Source organism: Achroia grisella, unplaced genomic scaffold, assembly GCF_030625045.1.
Source record: "Achroia grisella isolate CSIRO2021 unplaced genomic scaffold, CSIRO_AGI_Agris_v1 utg327, whole genome shotgun sequence".
In the NCBI taxonomy this organism is placed as follows: Eukaryota; Metazoa; Arthropoda; class Insecta; order Lepidoptera; family Pyralidae; genus Achroia; species Achroia grisella.
Window position 1 is genome coordinate 746,113 of NW_026712799.1, and position 16,304 is coordinate 762,416.

The following is a 16,304-nucleotide window of genomic DNA, read 5'->3' on the forward strand; positions in this document are numbered from 1 at the left end:
ATGCCGAAATCGAATAAAAAATGTTATTATTTTTCTGTTTCTGTTTGTAATAATTTAAAAGAATCAACAATATTTTACAAAAATATGTAATTGTCAGTCACAATTCTTTACGCATTTTTGTAAAATGTATAATCGTTAAATGAAAAAACATACTTTGTTAAATTTTTACTTTATCTTGAGGTTTTAACTATGACAGGTTTTGGATAACAATAAGAAAACGATTTCATGGTTTTCAAGTCAACTATAATATGTTCTCTACTAAATAAATCTACTAATGGCTTTTTTACCTTACCAATATGTATGCAGGCAATTCAGCACATTTTAAATATTTATTTCACTAATCGGAGAAAACCTATAAAATTCCTTAAACAGATCTTCATTTTACTATATTTCCGGGAAAAAATCAAATTACTTAATTAATCTATCCTTCTAGTTATATTTTGTTTACGTATATTGCTTCTGTGTTACCAAGCGTATATTATTATATCTTATTTTTCCGAAAGGCAAAAAAGTCATGTACACCAGATGTGGAATGTTAATAATTTACTGTTACTTTTTACAATATAAGTATTTGGTAAATACAATAATTATTGAATTGAAATTTAAAATGTTGGTAAGAAAAACGCTGAAAATATGTATATTTATTTTTCGTGTTCATTAAAAAGAGGAAATCTATTGTAAGTATTAAAAGAAACATTCCAAAACATAACTTCTTTATTGTTAACATGAGTGTTCCATAAATAAAATTCATTAACAATACAATTTTTCCTTCTTTCTTCCAATAATATATTTTTGCAGTACAGTTTTTTTAACTATTAAAGTTAATCAGAATTACATTTACTTCTTTATAAAGTTCTAAATTCCGAAAAGTTTATTCCAAGTAAATATCTATATTGTATATTGTATTCATATTTAATTTATTTTAAAGCTTCTCCAACATATGCACCACAGAATAATGGATTTCTATTGAGTAAGAGGTAGAAAATAAAAGGTTTATCCGCTCTGAAAGTGTATACGTTAGTTGGAGATGATGAAGTTGTCCCAACAATTACTGAAAAAAAAATATTTTTACAATATTTTAGTAGTCAAATTTTCATGAAAACATCATAAAGATAATAGAGAAAATCATTTAAATTTGTTAGGTTAGTTATAAACAATAAAAAAATTACATTATTTACCATATTGGTAGATAATATCATGCCTTCTTACCCCGTAATTTTACTGCCATGTCTCATACTTCAAAACGGAATGCTGGTTATAAAGGAATAAATATTAAATTCTGAAATAGGGGAGAGAGGTGTACCCCGCAGATACTTTGTACAAAGTCTACATCAACAAAATAATAGGATGTATATGTTAAAGCCTGGTAAACTTCAATAGCAAAACCGGCTAACTATTATTAATATATTTTATAATATTTTACCGAGGCGTTGATTTATTTTTTTTACTACCCGTTACAAAATGATATTCACTCATCAAATTCACTTAGTCACGAAACTTACATTCTGTAAAATTTTATCGAAATATAAAGATATTTATTTATTTTATTGATCCACGTGTCTGTCAGGACATATATAATCAGTATGTAGCATAGTTATAATAAGTTTCTTTTTCAAAACCATTACCTACTATTAATATAATATAATAATAATAACTCCAAGACAATTCACGCTGTGACATCCAATCCTAAGCTATAAAGCTTACATTAGTTGTATAATCTTGTGTTATATACTTTACAACTAATATAAATACTTAGATACATTTTTTTTGTAAATGCATACATAATATACATAGAAAATGCCTATACGAACAATCATACTCATGAATACAAATGTTTGTATCCTGCGAGAATCGAACCCGCGACAACTGAAAGTGTACTAAACCACTAGACCATCAAAGCCAAATAATAATTTTTAACAATTGATTTTAAGAAAAACATTACATACCATTTGCAGCAGCCGCTTCGGTACCTACTTCGTCTACTTTTATATCGGCTTTCTGTATCGCAGCTGACACACCAATTTTATCTTTGCTCTTTAATATTCCGTTAAGATTTGATTTGTCAATTTCGAATAAATCTGTGATCTGGAGCTAGAAATGATAATATTAAGCACTTCAATATTGTATCGTGCTGTATTATGATTACTCATCTTTTACGATATAAAAAGAAAGAAAAGGCTTTCAATTTATGCTACATGTAGTAGACATCAGAGAGAAAACACCTTATTATAGCTATATAACATAATTTTAGATACACATTATGTCATTCTTATAACTCCCTTGATAGATATCCTGTTTGGTAATAAAATTATTGTCTTGTACTAAAATAAAACAATTAGAAAGCGTTCAACTCCATTGTAAGTATACCGGTAGGTAGATATATAATGCTAATCTAGCAAGTGATAAACAAAATATTACAAATAAATCATAAGGATTCATCATTACTGTACATGTACAGTAACAGTTTCAAGAGTAATAATTGTTCAATAACACAAAAAAATATTCTGTATACAATAAACACCTTACCTTTTTCAAAATAACGGTTAAATCAATCGTGGTACTTATTTCATGTCTCGGTACATAAAGGAAACAAGGTTCGGACTGTAACAAATCTAGAGCTCCATTAAACACATCGGGATCACGAATTTTTTCTGCAATTGAATTGTAACCTTCGACCTCGTTTGGTAGAAAGATAACATATGAAAAGTTGCCTCCTTTGTATGGAATCTCTAGGATCTGCAAGAAATATTTAAAATGTATGTAATTTCATATCCATATGACTTAAATAACTCCTTCTTTATCAAGATACCAAATCAAAGTATTTGCTGTTAAGTATCAAATAGTAGCTACGACTAAAATTTTGAGTAGCTCTGATATCCACAATCTTCTGATTAAGTCATCCTACATTCATCCAAAGGCACATCATTATTTGTAATCACTTAATGAATAATCTAGGGTATTTTATACAATAATATATATAAATATTCTCAAAAATTGTATTACCTTACAGTCAAGATCTTTATTCTCTGCATATTTAAAAGTGTCCTTTCGATACATCATTGGTACTTTTATTTTTAATTTATTATTAATATGGAAATCGGCTTCTTCCGTGTCGTTTACATTAAATTGTTCCTGCCAATTACCCTGCGAAATAAAAATTGTTTTAGAATCATCATTAAGTAGTTTTTTAAATTAGCTTTCATTTTCTTGTAATGTTGTCTTATTCATAATATTCTTTGTCGCCTTTTATAATATCCAAGTAATTAGAAGTGATATATTTTAGAGATATTAATATCTTGTTCTGTAACCATATGGAAAACTCAGAATTATGGAAAATAATAGATATTGAATTTTGTTTCGCATGAATCTTAACTATTATATTTATTAAACAATTTTAGCGTCTTATTTAGACTTCTTGTAAAAAACTGAATACTGAATCAGATATGTCATTCAATTATGTCCCTTCAATTTTAATTTATTTTATAATAAGCTGTAAGAATAAAAATATTGCATTGTAGAATTTACCAAGAAATAAATAATATTGGCCAGGACTATACGTGTATCAGCGCTGAATAAATTCGGTGTAACAATATTTTTTATACGCTCCCTTGTTTCCTCTTCTACCTGAAATTATAAAGAATGTTATATTATCAACAGAGAAATATTTGCAAATTAGTTTAACACCACGAGTGACCTGTTTGTTGCACCCATAATAGAATGCCTATACACTTCAAAAATAGGTATACACAATGGTAGTCGGACATACGTATTTGAATTCATGTCATGATGATATTTATAAAATGAACATAATAAATTTAACTATGCTGCTCAAATTGGAAAACAAAAGATATTTTTATTTATTATTATTATTGACTGATACATAGAAATGAAAATAATATTTTAAGGAAGGTATTACATATAAATGTTGATGGTTATAAGGACAGAGGAAGGCCAAAAAAGGGATGGATGGAATAGAAAAATATATTACAGTGACCCCAAATAATGGAATAATAAAGATGCAGATGATGATTATTATAAACTGAACAGTCATGTGATCCATGTATAATGAATAGTTCAAAGTTTACTTGAAATTTGATCATTGGGTAAAAGTGGTTTAAGAATAGTACACTTGGTTTCTGGCTTCATTGCGTATCGTACACCGTATATAAATTTCTAAAAAAATAATAAATACTCGTGTATTCATACCCAAGCATTAATAGTATCGGCAGCTTCATCAGGTTTACTGAAGTCAATGGTTTCTGCTTCTGCGCCAAAGACTACACGTGTATCTTCTTCAAAATTCTCGGTAAGCTGGTAGTTTTCGTTCACATATACTTTCGCAGCTAAATCTAAAATGGCTTCTTTTTGCGCCTGCAATGAACTCAATAGTACCGGGAATACACTACGAATCTAAAAGAAATTAAAACTCATGAATAATTATTAGTTACATATCATTCATAGTTCTGTTATATTTAGGAATGGGCCTTAAATTGCATACAATTTAATTGTATACAGTATTGATACCGGAGGATACTGTAACAATTTTCTTTCAATGAATTAAAAAATGATTGAATATTATTTATCGAGTAAAGACTAATGCATTCTATACGATACTATATAAAAGTAAGTGCAAAAGTTGCAATAAATTAACTACAATATAAATAACGTTAAATATTTAGTTTGTTCATTATCTACTTGGACTCCACATCCAAATTGGTTAACCTGCTTCTGAGACTAGTGCGTACAAGCGACTAGTGCGATTTGGATACTGATATAGGCCCTGAATAATAGTTTCTCTCATATATCTTACATGTACCGATAGCAATCAGTTACTTTTTTATTATATGTAAAATTTATCATTGCCACAGTGGACAATACGGCCCATCTGATAGTAAACGGTTACTGAAGGCTGAAAACGCCTGAAATAACAGTGATGTCACGTCCGCGTGATGACCCTTAAGAAAACTTAAAATACCCTTAAACCCCATATTGTAGTCTCTAGAGAAACATTCGGCAGGTAGTCCATTCCACAATCTGAGTGTATACTCAGAGCGGGAGGAAGTTTCTAAGGTGTGAGAATGAATTCCCTGTCAATGGTGTGAGCAGTGCAACGATAAAAAATAGATGTAGGTTTTATATCATATAAATTACATGACATTTTTACCTCAGCTTTGTTCTTAAGATTGAGCGTGTTCAATAATTGATCGTAAGAGGTTCCTGGATCGGTATAAAGAGCCAGCTCTGCTAAAGGAACTAAAACGGAGAACGGCGACATCACTACACTGGTTAATGGGTAGTAATTGATAACTTCCTGTAAAAAAATAATGTTTTATTTGTATTATATCTACCACGTCTTGCATTCACTACGATATCGAAAATTGCAAACTTGATTTTAATTAAATTATTTTTTTATTTATTCTAAAACCAAAGTACCTAAAAACTTATTAAGTTTTACATATATCTATATTTTTATGTAAAGTGATATTCTTAGTATATAACAAAAAAGCTGACAGACTACCTGACCTGAAATGGCAGCCGTCGCTTCTATACTTGAAGTTAGATACAAATAACAAAAACATTAATAAGTATACTAACATATAGGAAGTTTCCAGTAAAATCGACATTTCCTTCTATTAAACGCACTTGAGCATCGTCTCCTACCGGCGGTTCAGTTGATGTCGGTGTACAGGAATCTTCTATAAAATTAAAATTATTTATATTAAAAAAAATAGTTATATCAAAATTTTCTATTTTAAAAATATAAATATTATTTATTAGTCACTTATTTAATATTATGTCGGATTTCTATTGTAGGGGTAGAATGCACAGCGGCAGTAAATATAGTGAAATAAGAAAGTAAAACATATATATTTGGTAAAAGTAACAAGGCTCACAAACGATATGTCAATAGAAAATCTTACGAACAATAGAAGATATTTTCTTTATACAAAATTCAAATTATCTTCTACCAATAACGGCCAGATATAAATTTAAGTTCCAACACGCCCCTTTAAATTTAAGTCGGTTAAACAGTACAAACATACAACACTTGTCCATCTACGGATACATCAGCTACAATCATTTCAATGAGTACATGTCTCACTTCTCTCTTATCGTTGTCCCTTAATACGGCTCTGATCAAGTGATTTTAATATCAACATGTTTACTGCAAGCATGATACACACGAGGTCTTACGCGAAGTAAAGCGCTCCTTAGTTATCGGCATGTAAAGTAAAACGTACGTACCTAGATTGTCCGATTTCACCTAATAAAATATTAAGCTTAACAGCTTCTTTCAATCGCCTCAGACAAACTCACACATACTCAGCCTCACACGTCGATTACGCGACAATTCTTTGCTTTTATGACCTTCACCTAATATTTGCACCATCTAAAATAAAAATGTAACTGAAAATGAACGGTTATCCTAATCTACGTCCGAAAAATCCATACACCGACTTACCGGGATTCCTAAAAACTAGGACTTAATTCTTCTTTTCATTTATACGGCCACTTCGTTTTAAACTCTACCTCCTATTGTTTATATTTTACCAATTCATTACTTTGTTATTCAGCATTTATTTCCATCTATCTCTATACTGAATTTCTCCAAAATACATAATACCTATATATTTTTGTTATGACAAAACAATGACATTGTCATTTCGTTGCATGTCACTCCCTAGCTCATCTTTAGCTACACTAATTCGAACTCCTTTTGACAGTTCACTTTTAATCGTCCCATACAACAATAATTTCTTCAATATATATTAAAACGAAATAAATAAACATTTTGCCACCTTTTTAAAATATAAACATGGTTCATTTAAACTTTGTTTTTATTCCATACTTCTTAACTATCGCTATTTTTCTCTCATCTTTCTCTTTACTTCGAAAAACAACTTCTCGAGATAACTGAGCCTCCCCTACACAATCTTTGCCAGATTCATCAACATTCATCATCGTTGACTGCTGCTGCTGTTCCAGTGCTACCATTCCATTAATCTTTCGCGGTCGCCCTGTTTTACCAGTTCGCAGTAGCTTCGGTTGACTAGGAGCTCGTTTTAGTACAGAGACACTACTGACGGTTCCTTCCATCTCAGGTCTCGATTCATCAATAAATTGCGATGAACCTCGTTTTCGTACTTTATTTTTAATACCATTCTGTAACTCATTCACGTTTACATTCGCACTTTTATTATACACATCCTTTCCATTTGGATGACCTAAACGTCTATGCCGCAACTGTACATCAACATTTCGTTCATTCAATATACATGCACTCTCAGATTCTCGAAAATAATATAGGTTTCCCTTACGCTGACAAGTAAATATTATTTTCCCATTTCTGTCCACGACATATGCAACATTCCGTTTAAACGTAATGTTATGCCCATTTTCAGTAATTTTCGAAACAGAAATTAAATTACTTCTCAAATCTGGTACGTACAAAGTATCATGAAACTTTAATTTGTTGACAATGTTACCATTACATGCCGATAAACAAACAGTGCCCTTACCTTTGATATTAGTACTCAGGTTTGTAGCTAAGTTTAGTTTATCCGAATTGTTGTTCAGAGATTCGAACTTACGCGGGTCGTTACATAAATGAGACGTGCACCCACTATCCAATATCCAGTCGTTTTTACAAATTATATTAGAAGCATTGCATTGTTCTGGATCTGAAACATTATATAACATTAGACTATAGTTTTTAACGAAGTTTTGTGCTAAGTTCCCTCCTTGAGTCTCTCTCTTCTTTTTACAGTCCTTGGCTTTATGACCCAATTCGTGGCATTTATAACATTTAAACTTAAAATCTGTCTTTTCCTTTCTATTCTTAACGAACGATCTTCCATACTTTTTACTATGACAATACAGCACCCCTTCTGGTGGATTCGCCATTTGTCTCTTCGACTCGTACTCTTCCAAGATCTTAACTTTCAAAAAATCTGGATGGGGTACCTCATCTCTGGATTCTATGGCACACCTGAAGTTCTCAAAACTCGCCGGTAAACTGTATAATAACATTATGGAGAGCAGATCCTCGTGTATGTTTACACCCATATCACCCAACTTATCTACTGCATCAAAAAATCCATTCAGATGCTCTCGTAAGTCATCGGTTTCTACCATTTTATGTAGAGTCAGTCGTTTTAACAACGTTGCCTTTTTCGCTGGACCTTTCGAAGCATACAAAGATTCCAACTTAAGCCATACCTCGCGTGAAGTAGTGCACCCTCGTACGTGCCGCAACTCACCACCACTCATACATAAAATAATATCTGCTCGCGCCTTTTCATCTTCCGTTTCCCATTTCTCCAGCTCTGTTACATTCACTGGTTTTGGCTTACGCCCACTTACATATGGCCAGGCATTATTCTTTATAAGTAATGCCTGTACTTGAATCCTCCAACAGTCGTAATTTTCTCGATTCAGAGATTCAATCCTCACAGTTGGGTTCGCCATATCTGCTTTACAACGGAATTTCAAATTCACCAAAAATCACCTATTTCACTGATATTCCACATCTATTTATGCTATTCTGGCCTGTTCTGGGCCCATAACCATTGTAGGGGTAGAATGCACAGCGGCAGTAAATATAGTGAAATAAGAAAGTAAAACATATATATTTGGTAAAAGTAACAAGGCTCACATACGATATGTCAATAGAAAATCTTACGAACAATAGAAGATATTTTCTTTATACAAAATTCAAATTATCTTCTACCAATAACGGCCAGATATAAATTTAAGTTCCAACATCTATTACTATGTAATAACTTTTAAATTTTGGAGGATTAATGAATTCGATATACCATTATAATTACGAATACAGTCGTAGATTTCTATAAAATATATCTACCTACATTATTATCAACTTATATATATATATATAATTTAGAATAAATATGTATTTAACATATTTTCGGTCATAATAAATATTTAATGCAAGTATAAAATATATTAACTACTAACTACTAAATATATAAACTAATTCATTATGCCATTCTAGATCTTATTCCATTTATTTCAGTAGATATTTACAAAACTTTTATATTTGTAAACCTAAATATTTTTTTAAATATATTTCTAGGTTATACATGAACTGAAAAGATAATGAAAAGATTACCTTCGCACTGGTCAATAGGTATACAGATATTGTTGGCATCTCGAGCGTAACCCTCCTCACAGTAACATTTTCTATTGCAAGTGATGTTAATGATCGGGCAGTGGGTTTGATTCTGTTGTTTTATTGTAGCACAAACATTGTCACAAGCACCACCACATGAGAAATATTCATGCGGTCCCGTACATTTTACTAAAGGCACAGAAATAAAATAGTAAAAATATTATGACTACCAAACAGGTGACTCATTTCGACTGTATTTTTATTATTATTATATTATCAGTTATCACGTAACGATGACGACTAAAGCAATTTTATGTATTATTTAAACAGTATTTTTGGAATTCGTTAATTTTATTTTTTCTAAATATTAATATTATATTGGTTTTAGTATAAACATATTACTAAATTACAAAATTTATTAGTACTACATGATTAGTACTAATAAATTTTGTTTGAGAACATTGAGCTATTTTAAGTTATTATTGAACAACATGTCGAAAGAAATTAATTCTAAAAACGCCTACAAAAAAAAATATAGCAATATGATGACCGATTTTTGACGATATCTACTTTTGTAGTACACATAAATATTAAATTTAAGCTATCTTCAAGGTTGTTCACAATTGAACATATTTAAAAACGGAATATTTACATTGTTACACGGCACAGCGCGTATGTTTATTTTTTATAAATAATTGTATACGGCAACTGTCACATTTTTTTAAATGTATAACATTATTTTTTTAATGCAATGGTGTTTCCGTTTCTGCCTCGCCAGCGTAAACCGTTAGTGTAACAGTTTACGCTGTCGAAGCACCAGTGGTCAGATCAGTAATCCCATCGTGAATAATTCACCAGGATTTTATCACGATAGCTACCAGGGGGAACAATGTGAAGGTCAACTTCACATGGTATATTGTTAGCAATGTGGTTATTAGTCCACATTAATAACAATCCCCTTTACCAAAATAAATAATATTAAAATGTATTATTCATGATTGGATACTTACAGCAGTCATCCTTGGATATACATTGGTTGATAAGATTTCTAAAATAATTGGGTTTACATTTACAAGCCGGTTTGCAATATCCAGGTACAGAATAGGGATCTGATGGAATATTAGGGCAATTATAAGATTTGCCAATAGAGTCACAAGTATCCGGTGCACAGATTATAGGACATGGATCATACACTTCGTTCTGTCTTGGACATTTATCTGTAATAATCAATTAACATGTTTTATTAAGTGAAATGGTGGTTATAATTATTGCTTATGTCTATAATATCCATAGGTAGTATATCTTAATAAGAAAAGTACTACTAAGTCCACTACAACTTCACTTGAAGAGACTTAACTACTGGTTCCATCATATTTACCAATACTGCATTAATAGTATTAAGTCTAATTTATTTTTGTCTATATAATCTATATCTAATCTTTTACCTGTGTAATGTTCAAGATTTAATAAAGATTACATTTACAATGAATAAAATAAATTTAAGCAAATTAAAAAAATATATAGATATCTATAAGATTTGTCGGATCTAGTTAAACATATAGAAATAGATATTTTTGTATAATTTTATTATACAAAAATATCTATGTAAAACTTTGTAATTTTAGCCCTTAATTAAGAATAATCTTGCCTAATAGAATTTCGATTTACCAGATAACTATTTTTACTATACAACTATCTTTATAAAATAGCACAATTTCAAACACACGTCATATCAAATAATATTCAAACAGAATACACTGTTTTCACCTTTGCTAAGTAGATTTCACAACTGCTTTTCTTATTTCAATAGAATAAATTGTTCAAAGTTATTATTGAAAAACTTTTGCATAGGACCTTTTTGTAAAGAAATGAAGCAGGCGACGTGAAACGAAGACACAAAAAGAAAAATGTGTACACAAGTCCGATTTCAGAAGGGGTATCTTTTATTTATATTAAAAAGGGGTTATAACCGCTAGGGGTTAGGATAAATTGTTATCTAAAATTGGTACAGTAACTCAAACACTTATATAATAGAATTATATAGAATTGTTTATTACAACAAATTTACAGCAGTATCACTACACGTTACAAAAAAGTTTGAGTATATAAATAAATAAATATATAACAGTAAAGCAAGGTAAGAATCTCGACATCTACCAGTACGACTCATTTTGAAATGTCATTAATGGGTATATGTATAGGTATGAATATAGGAGAACAGCTAACTATAGGTCGTCGGATGGCAAAAACCGTTTTCGAGTAATCGTTTTATGTTATAAGCATATACGTAACTCGAAATTCGCAATGAAATTTCATGTTAGATATATCATAATATATATTCCATAGATAGTATCCAGTAATAATACTAGATACTTGTATTTATATAATATCATACAATCTTATAATTCAATAAAAATATATCTACTCCCTACTACTTACCATTATTTGGGCAGTTAGGATCGGGCTTGGGAGACTTTGAGGATGATGATGACGATGCTGATGATGATGCAGAACTTGACGCTGATGAATTCGAGGATGAATCGGAAGATTTTCCACTTTTAGATGAAGACGAACTTGAACTTTGGGACGATGCAGACGAATTAGAAGCTGATTCTACGGACAAAATTAATAGTGCAAGATATGTACTAAGTTAACTGTAACAGCCAGATATACAAAATACAACTGTTCATACATACACCTTTAAACTATATCAACCACAAGATCCTACGCCGTATGAATACAACAATGGTTAATAATTAAAATTTCAAATATAAACAAACTATTTAATAATAAAAACTCTTTATTGTTTCGGTTATAGAAAATACATTTACATAGACAACTGTGCACAAATAAATAAATACATATTATTAGTAAACACAAGATGTGGGTGGGCCATATAACTAAAAAGAGGTTTAAGTAGCCGATTTATAAATCGAAAAGTGTACCTGTCTATTTGGCTGTTTGTGTACTTTTCAGGATAAAACAGTTTAATAGTTCTCAATGCAATTTAACATAAAGATAGAATACAATAAATTCATTATCTTTTATCTTAAAAAAGCAGGACCAACACCAATTCAGAATAATAATTCGGTTCGAAAAAGAATATAATACTATTTACTTACTGCCATTGTTATTACTATTCGATGATGCTGATGATTGTGATGACGAGTTCGATGATGATGATGATGAAGATTTTCCCGGATTGTCTTTTGATTCCGCACCTAAAATGAATATTTTTATATAGATTTTGTACATTATAGGAAATATTTTTTTATTTACTATTTGTTTTTATATATACTATTTGTTTACCATAATGGGGTGGACAACTATATATTTTAATGAAATAGGATATTTTATGCTTTTAACTACAATTTTTGATGCTAATGACCGACATTTTATAGATGTTCGAATCAATTTCTGATTCATATATACTGGTATTTTATGACGTAACAGTAAACTCTCGAGAAATTCATTCAAGACAATTGCATTTATGAATAAGGAAAACGAGAGTAATTTAAATAATATATCACATAAATCTTTGCGTTAAATTTTTTATACAGTAATAATAATAAATAACAACACTGTAGTAATAGGAATTTAAATTTTGTCGGTTATTTATGTATGAGATTATTACAAGCTTATTTAATTTTCTAAGTATTCTTATACTCCTTGTTATACTCCACTTCTAGAAGTTTTTACGTAACCCATAGCTTTCCAAATATTTGATAATTTCGATTGAATTAGAGCTTCTTGTAGAATGTGTAATTTCATTATGCTGTATTGCATGTATGGTATTTAAATTAACCATTTATTTGTTATACTCCTATATAATTATATAATTTACATACATTATCTAATAAAACTGTTATGTTTATGTTTAATTTACTCAATACTATTCATATTGCTAAATTCTAAGCTGCCATATTTTGTCTTTCTTAAAATTAATTAATTTTTGGTTCATAACTAACATTTTCGATGGTTTTTGCTTTGTGTCATAAATTATGAATATATATACGACTATATAAACTACATTAATTTATGACTTATAATTATTACGGCAGTATAACCTTTATTGCTTTGCATTACTTTTATAATAAAATTTTCAATATCCTACGATATATTTCATTTGTTTTTAAAATACTCAAGTGATTTTTCTTGATTATAGTATTCTAAATATGTTATGAAATATAGGGTACAGCAAAATGTTTTATGTAGAGAAATAAAAGGTGTCAAGTAATGTTCGCAATAATAGCTACAATTTTATTCAGTTTCCAATTGTAGATGTTAGACAATTAAAAACCTAACTATAACAATATGTTACATAACAATTAAATTAAGTTTGAAAAGTATTTTCATAAAACAAAACAGAGATATAAATTATGTATAGACACAAAGTAGGAACAAAACAGTTTACAAATCAAAATTAAATTAAAGATATTATCTTTAAAACTTATTAGGTTTAAATAGTTTCACGAACAATATGTAAATCAGACAGTTTTTTTGTACAACTTATTATATACTACAGTTATTTTTTTATTCGGGAAACATACCATATCATAAAATTATGAAACTTTACTTAATGAAGTATATATAAAGGAAAAATCTATGTAAATGTAATCGAATTTTACTTTAAAGTAGCTAATATTATGCAACTACATAACAAAAATGTCTAAGCTTTATGTAGTGGAAGATTGAAATTTTAATAATAAGCTTTCCTGCGGATGAAATTCGGTGCATGTGAATAAAATCTATTATGATTGCTAGTAACCTTTACAAAATCTATGAAAATAGTTTCCGCAGAAAGTCTGGATTTCCAAACTGGATTGCATACTCTCATACTTTGACACGTAGTAGAAAAAGATAGCAAAAACAGTTATTAACTAAAAATTGAGGAATATGATAATAATAATAATAATATCATTATATATTGTTATATGTTCATATTGTAAATTACTTTTTAACTTCAAAGCTTAAATTGTTAATTCCAGGAATTTAACGGCGTGATTAACATTTTAGTGAGTTATGAAACTACTAAATGATTATTCAGAAATATGTTAAACACTTCTTTGACTAAAATTGTTTCTTTTATAACTGTATGAGAATGTCAGTTGTAATAAGAATTGTGCTATTCTTATTTCTACTGAAATTCACAAATTCTCTGTTATTTAAATATATAGTAACAGTTGGATGTCTTATTTATTCTTTTCAGCTAAATATATTTCAGAATTGATTACTTTATAATTAAAATCTTAAAATTGAATTGTGCTTATTTTTTTTATTACAGTAGATTACAATGACTTTACTTTAATAGTTAATACAAGAAATATGCTGCAAATTAACACTTATATTATTGGATTATTTTCTTACGAAAAGGTTTTCTTTTTTATTTAAATATAACTAACAAACAGAACAACTTTTGTAATAGTTTTAATGATTACTTACTGCAGTTGCAAGGTAGGACACATTTTCCAGTTTTATCGTCCAAATAATAACCATCTTTGCAGTCACATCCATTTGGATAGCATAGTAGAATGCATGCACCAGGTTCTTTGCCGATGTCTGAACAATGCTTATTACAATTCACTCCACACCCTGCGACTGCATTCTTGTCCCCTCCACATGAAGCTGTAAATTTTATGTCCATAAAAATTAAATAATCAAAATTTAATAGTCTAAACAGAATACTTAGTTATTGTGTTATAACTAACTACTCGGGCCGGCTTCGCAAGGGTGTACATGTATAATATATTTACACCTTTAACTTGAATCACTCTACCTATTTAAAAAATACCGTGTCAAAATCCATTGCATAGTTTTAAAAATTTCAGCATACATAGGGACAGACCTTCACCTCTGTTTGTGATGATACTAACATTGAAGAATTCTTTTTTTTTAACAATTTAAAATATAATAATAATAATTTATTTTCAACTTACGGCAATTTTTTGAGGGTATGCATACACCATCTTTGTCTCGAACATAACCAAATTTACATATGCATCCAGGTTTTCCTGGGCAGCTACCATCTGGTTTTTCATCGGGACAATTTAGCGGAAAACCCAAGTCCGAGCATTTTTTTGGTCTACAAACTGTAGCTGGACAGTCTTCATATGTCTCATTTTCGCCGCAACATTCATCTAAAAATGAATAATCCGTTAATTAATAATATATGTGTTTTTTGTCCATGTTGTACAGCCAATACAAATTCGTTTCATAGTTTCCCAAATACCATGGGAGACACAGATTCTAACGTATGTGATATGCTATTGTTTAGTGGTAGTTTGTTTCGTGTTAGAATTGTCCAGGTGCTGTTTCATTAGCTTTATATCACAATAGAGTTTATATAACTACATCTGTTTACCTCATCTAACTCTGACTACTAATGTCTGTCACCAGGCAGGAGGAATGTGTTTTGGTTTTTCTTTTTGGAAGGATTAGGTATGGCGGTGAATGTACGTCTCCAGAAATAGCAACGCATAAAGGCATGACATGCTACTTTCTATCTCGTGGGAAATTACCTTCTTGTTCTTGTTGTTCTTGCACTTACATAAAAAAGTTAATTTTAATAAAAGTTATTTAAATAAATAAACATACAAAATTTTATCAATTCAGAAGTCTTTAGGCACTTTGTTAGTGAAAAGGTTACTTATTATTTTTTACATACCTGTAGAAGATACTATAAGAAATACATTAGCCGCAATGGCAACAAGAAAAATCGTCTTCAACATTACAACCGACTAAAAAATACCGTCCAATGTAAGTATTGTACAGGATCCTACCTACCTCTTATATAGTAGTAGATAATCGTGTTTATAATTATGCTCATGCACTTGTTTCAACAAATATAATATTGAAATAATATTTTTTCAGTATCTATAAAAGGAAAACTTGTGTACATACATTTATTATGTTCTCAGTTCAGGATTCCATAGTCAAAAACAACTAAAAATAAAAGAAACCGTTATAACTCTACTCAGTCTGTCTATCCCAATGCTGAACATTTCTATTTTAAATTCAACTTATCCATGAAAATCATTCCATTATTTAACAATAAAAAATAAGAAGAATGTTTTCATTGAAGCACAAAAATTGTTAGCAAAAATAATTCATATTTTTTTTTCATCAACATCATTTTAAGCTGTTCTCGTTAGTCGTAGAATAAAAAAAAATA

At 29.6% G+C, this 16,304-nt stretch overlaps 1 protein-coding gene across 1 annotated transcript in view; it reads right to left on the reverse strand.

The window, feature by feature from the left end:
* The window catches only part of LOC131843615 (uncharacterized), an 82,001-nt gene extending 66,140 nt beyond the window's left edge, over positions 1–15,861 (reverse strand). The window contains 15 exon segments of the mRNA XM_059192287.1: positions 947–1,051; positions 1,938–2,091; positions 2,527–2,736; positions 3,004–3,144; positions 3,526–3,624; positions 4,207–4,410; positions 5,165–5,311; positions 5,596–5,693; positions 9,134–9,322; positions 10,144–10,350; positions 11,573–11,746; positions 12,256–12,354; positions 14,579–14,758; positions 15,070–15,270; positions 15,798–15,861. Coding sequence (XP_059048270.1) covers positions 947–1,051; positions 1,938–2,091; positions 2,527–2,736; positions 3,004–3,144; positions 3,526–3,624; positions 4,207–4,410; positions 5,165–5,311; positions 5,596–5,693; positions 9,134–9,322; positions 10,144–10,350; positions 11,573–11,746; positions 12,256–12,354; positions 14,579–14,758; positions 15,070–15,270; positions 15,798–15,861 — 2,272 coding nt within the window.
* Between the last annotated feature and the right edge of the window lie 443 nt (positions 15,862–16,304).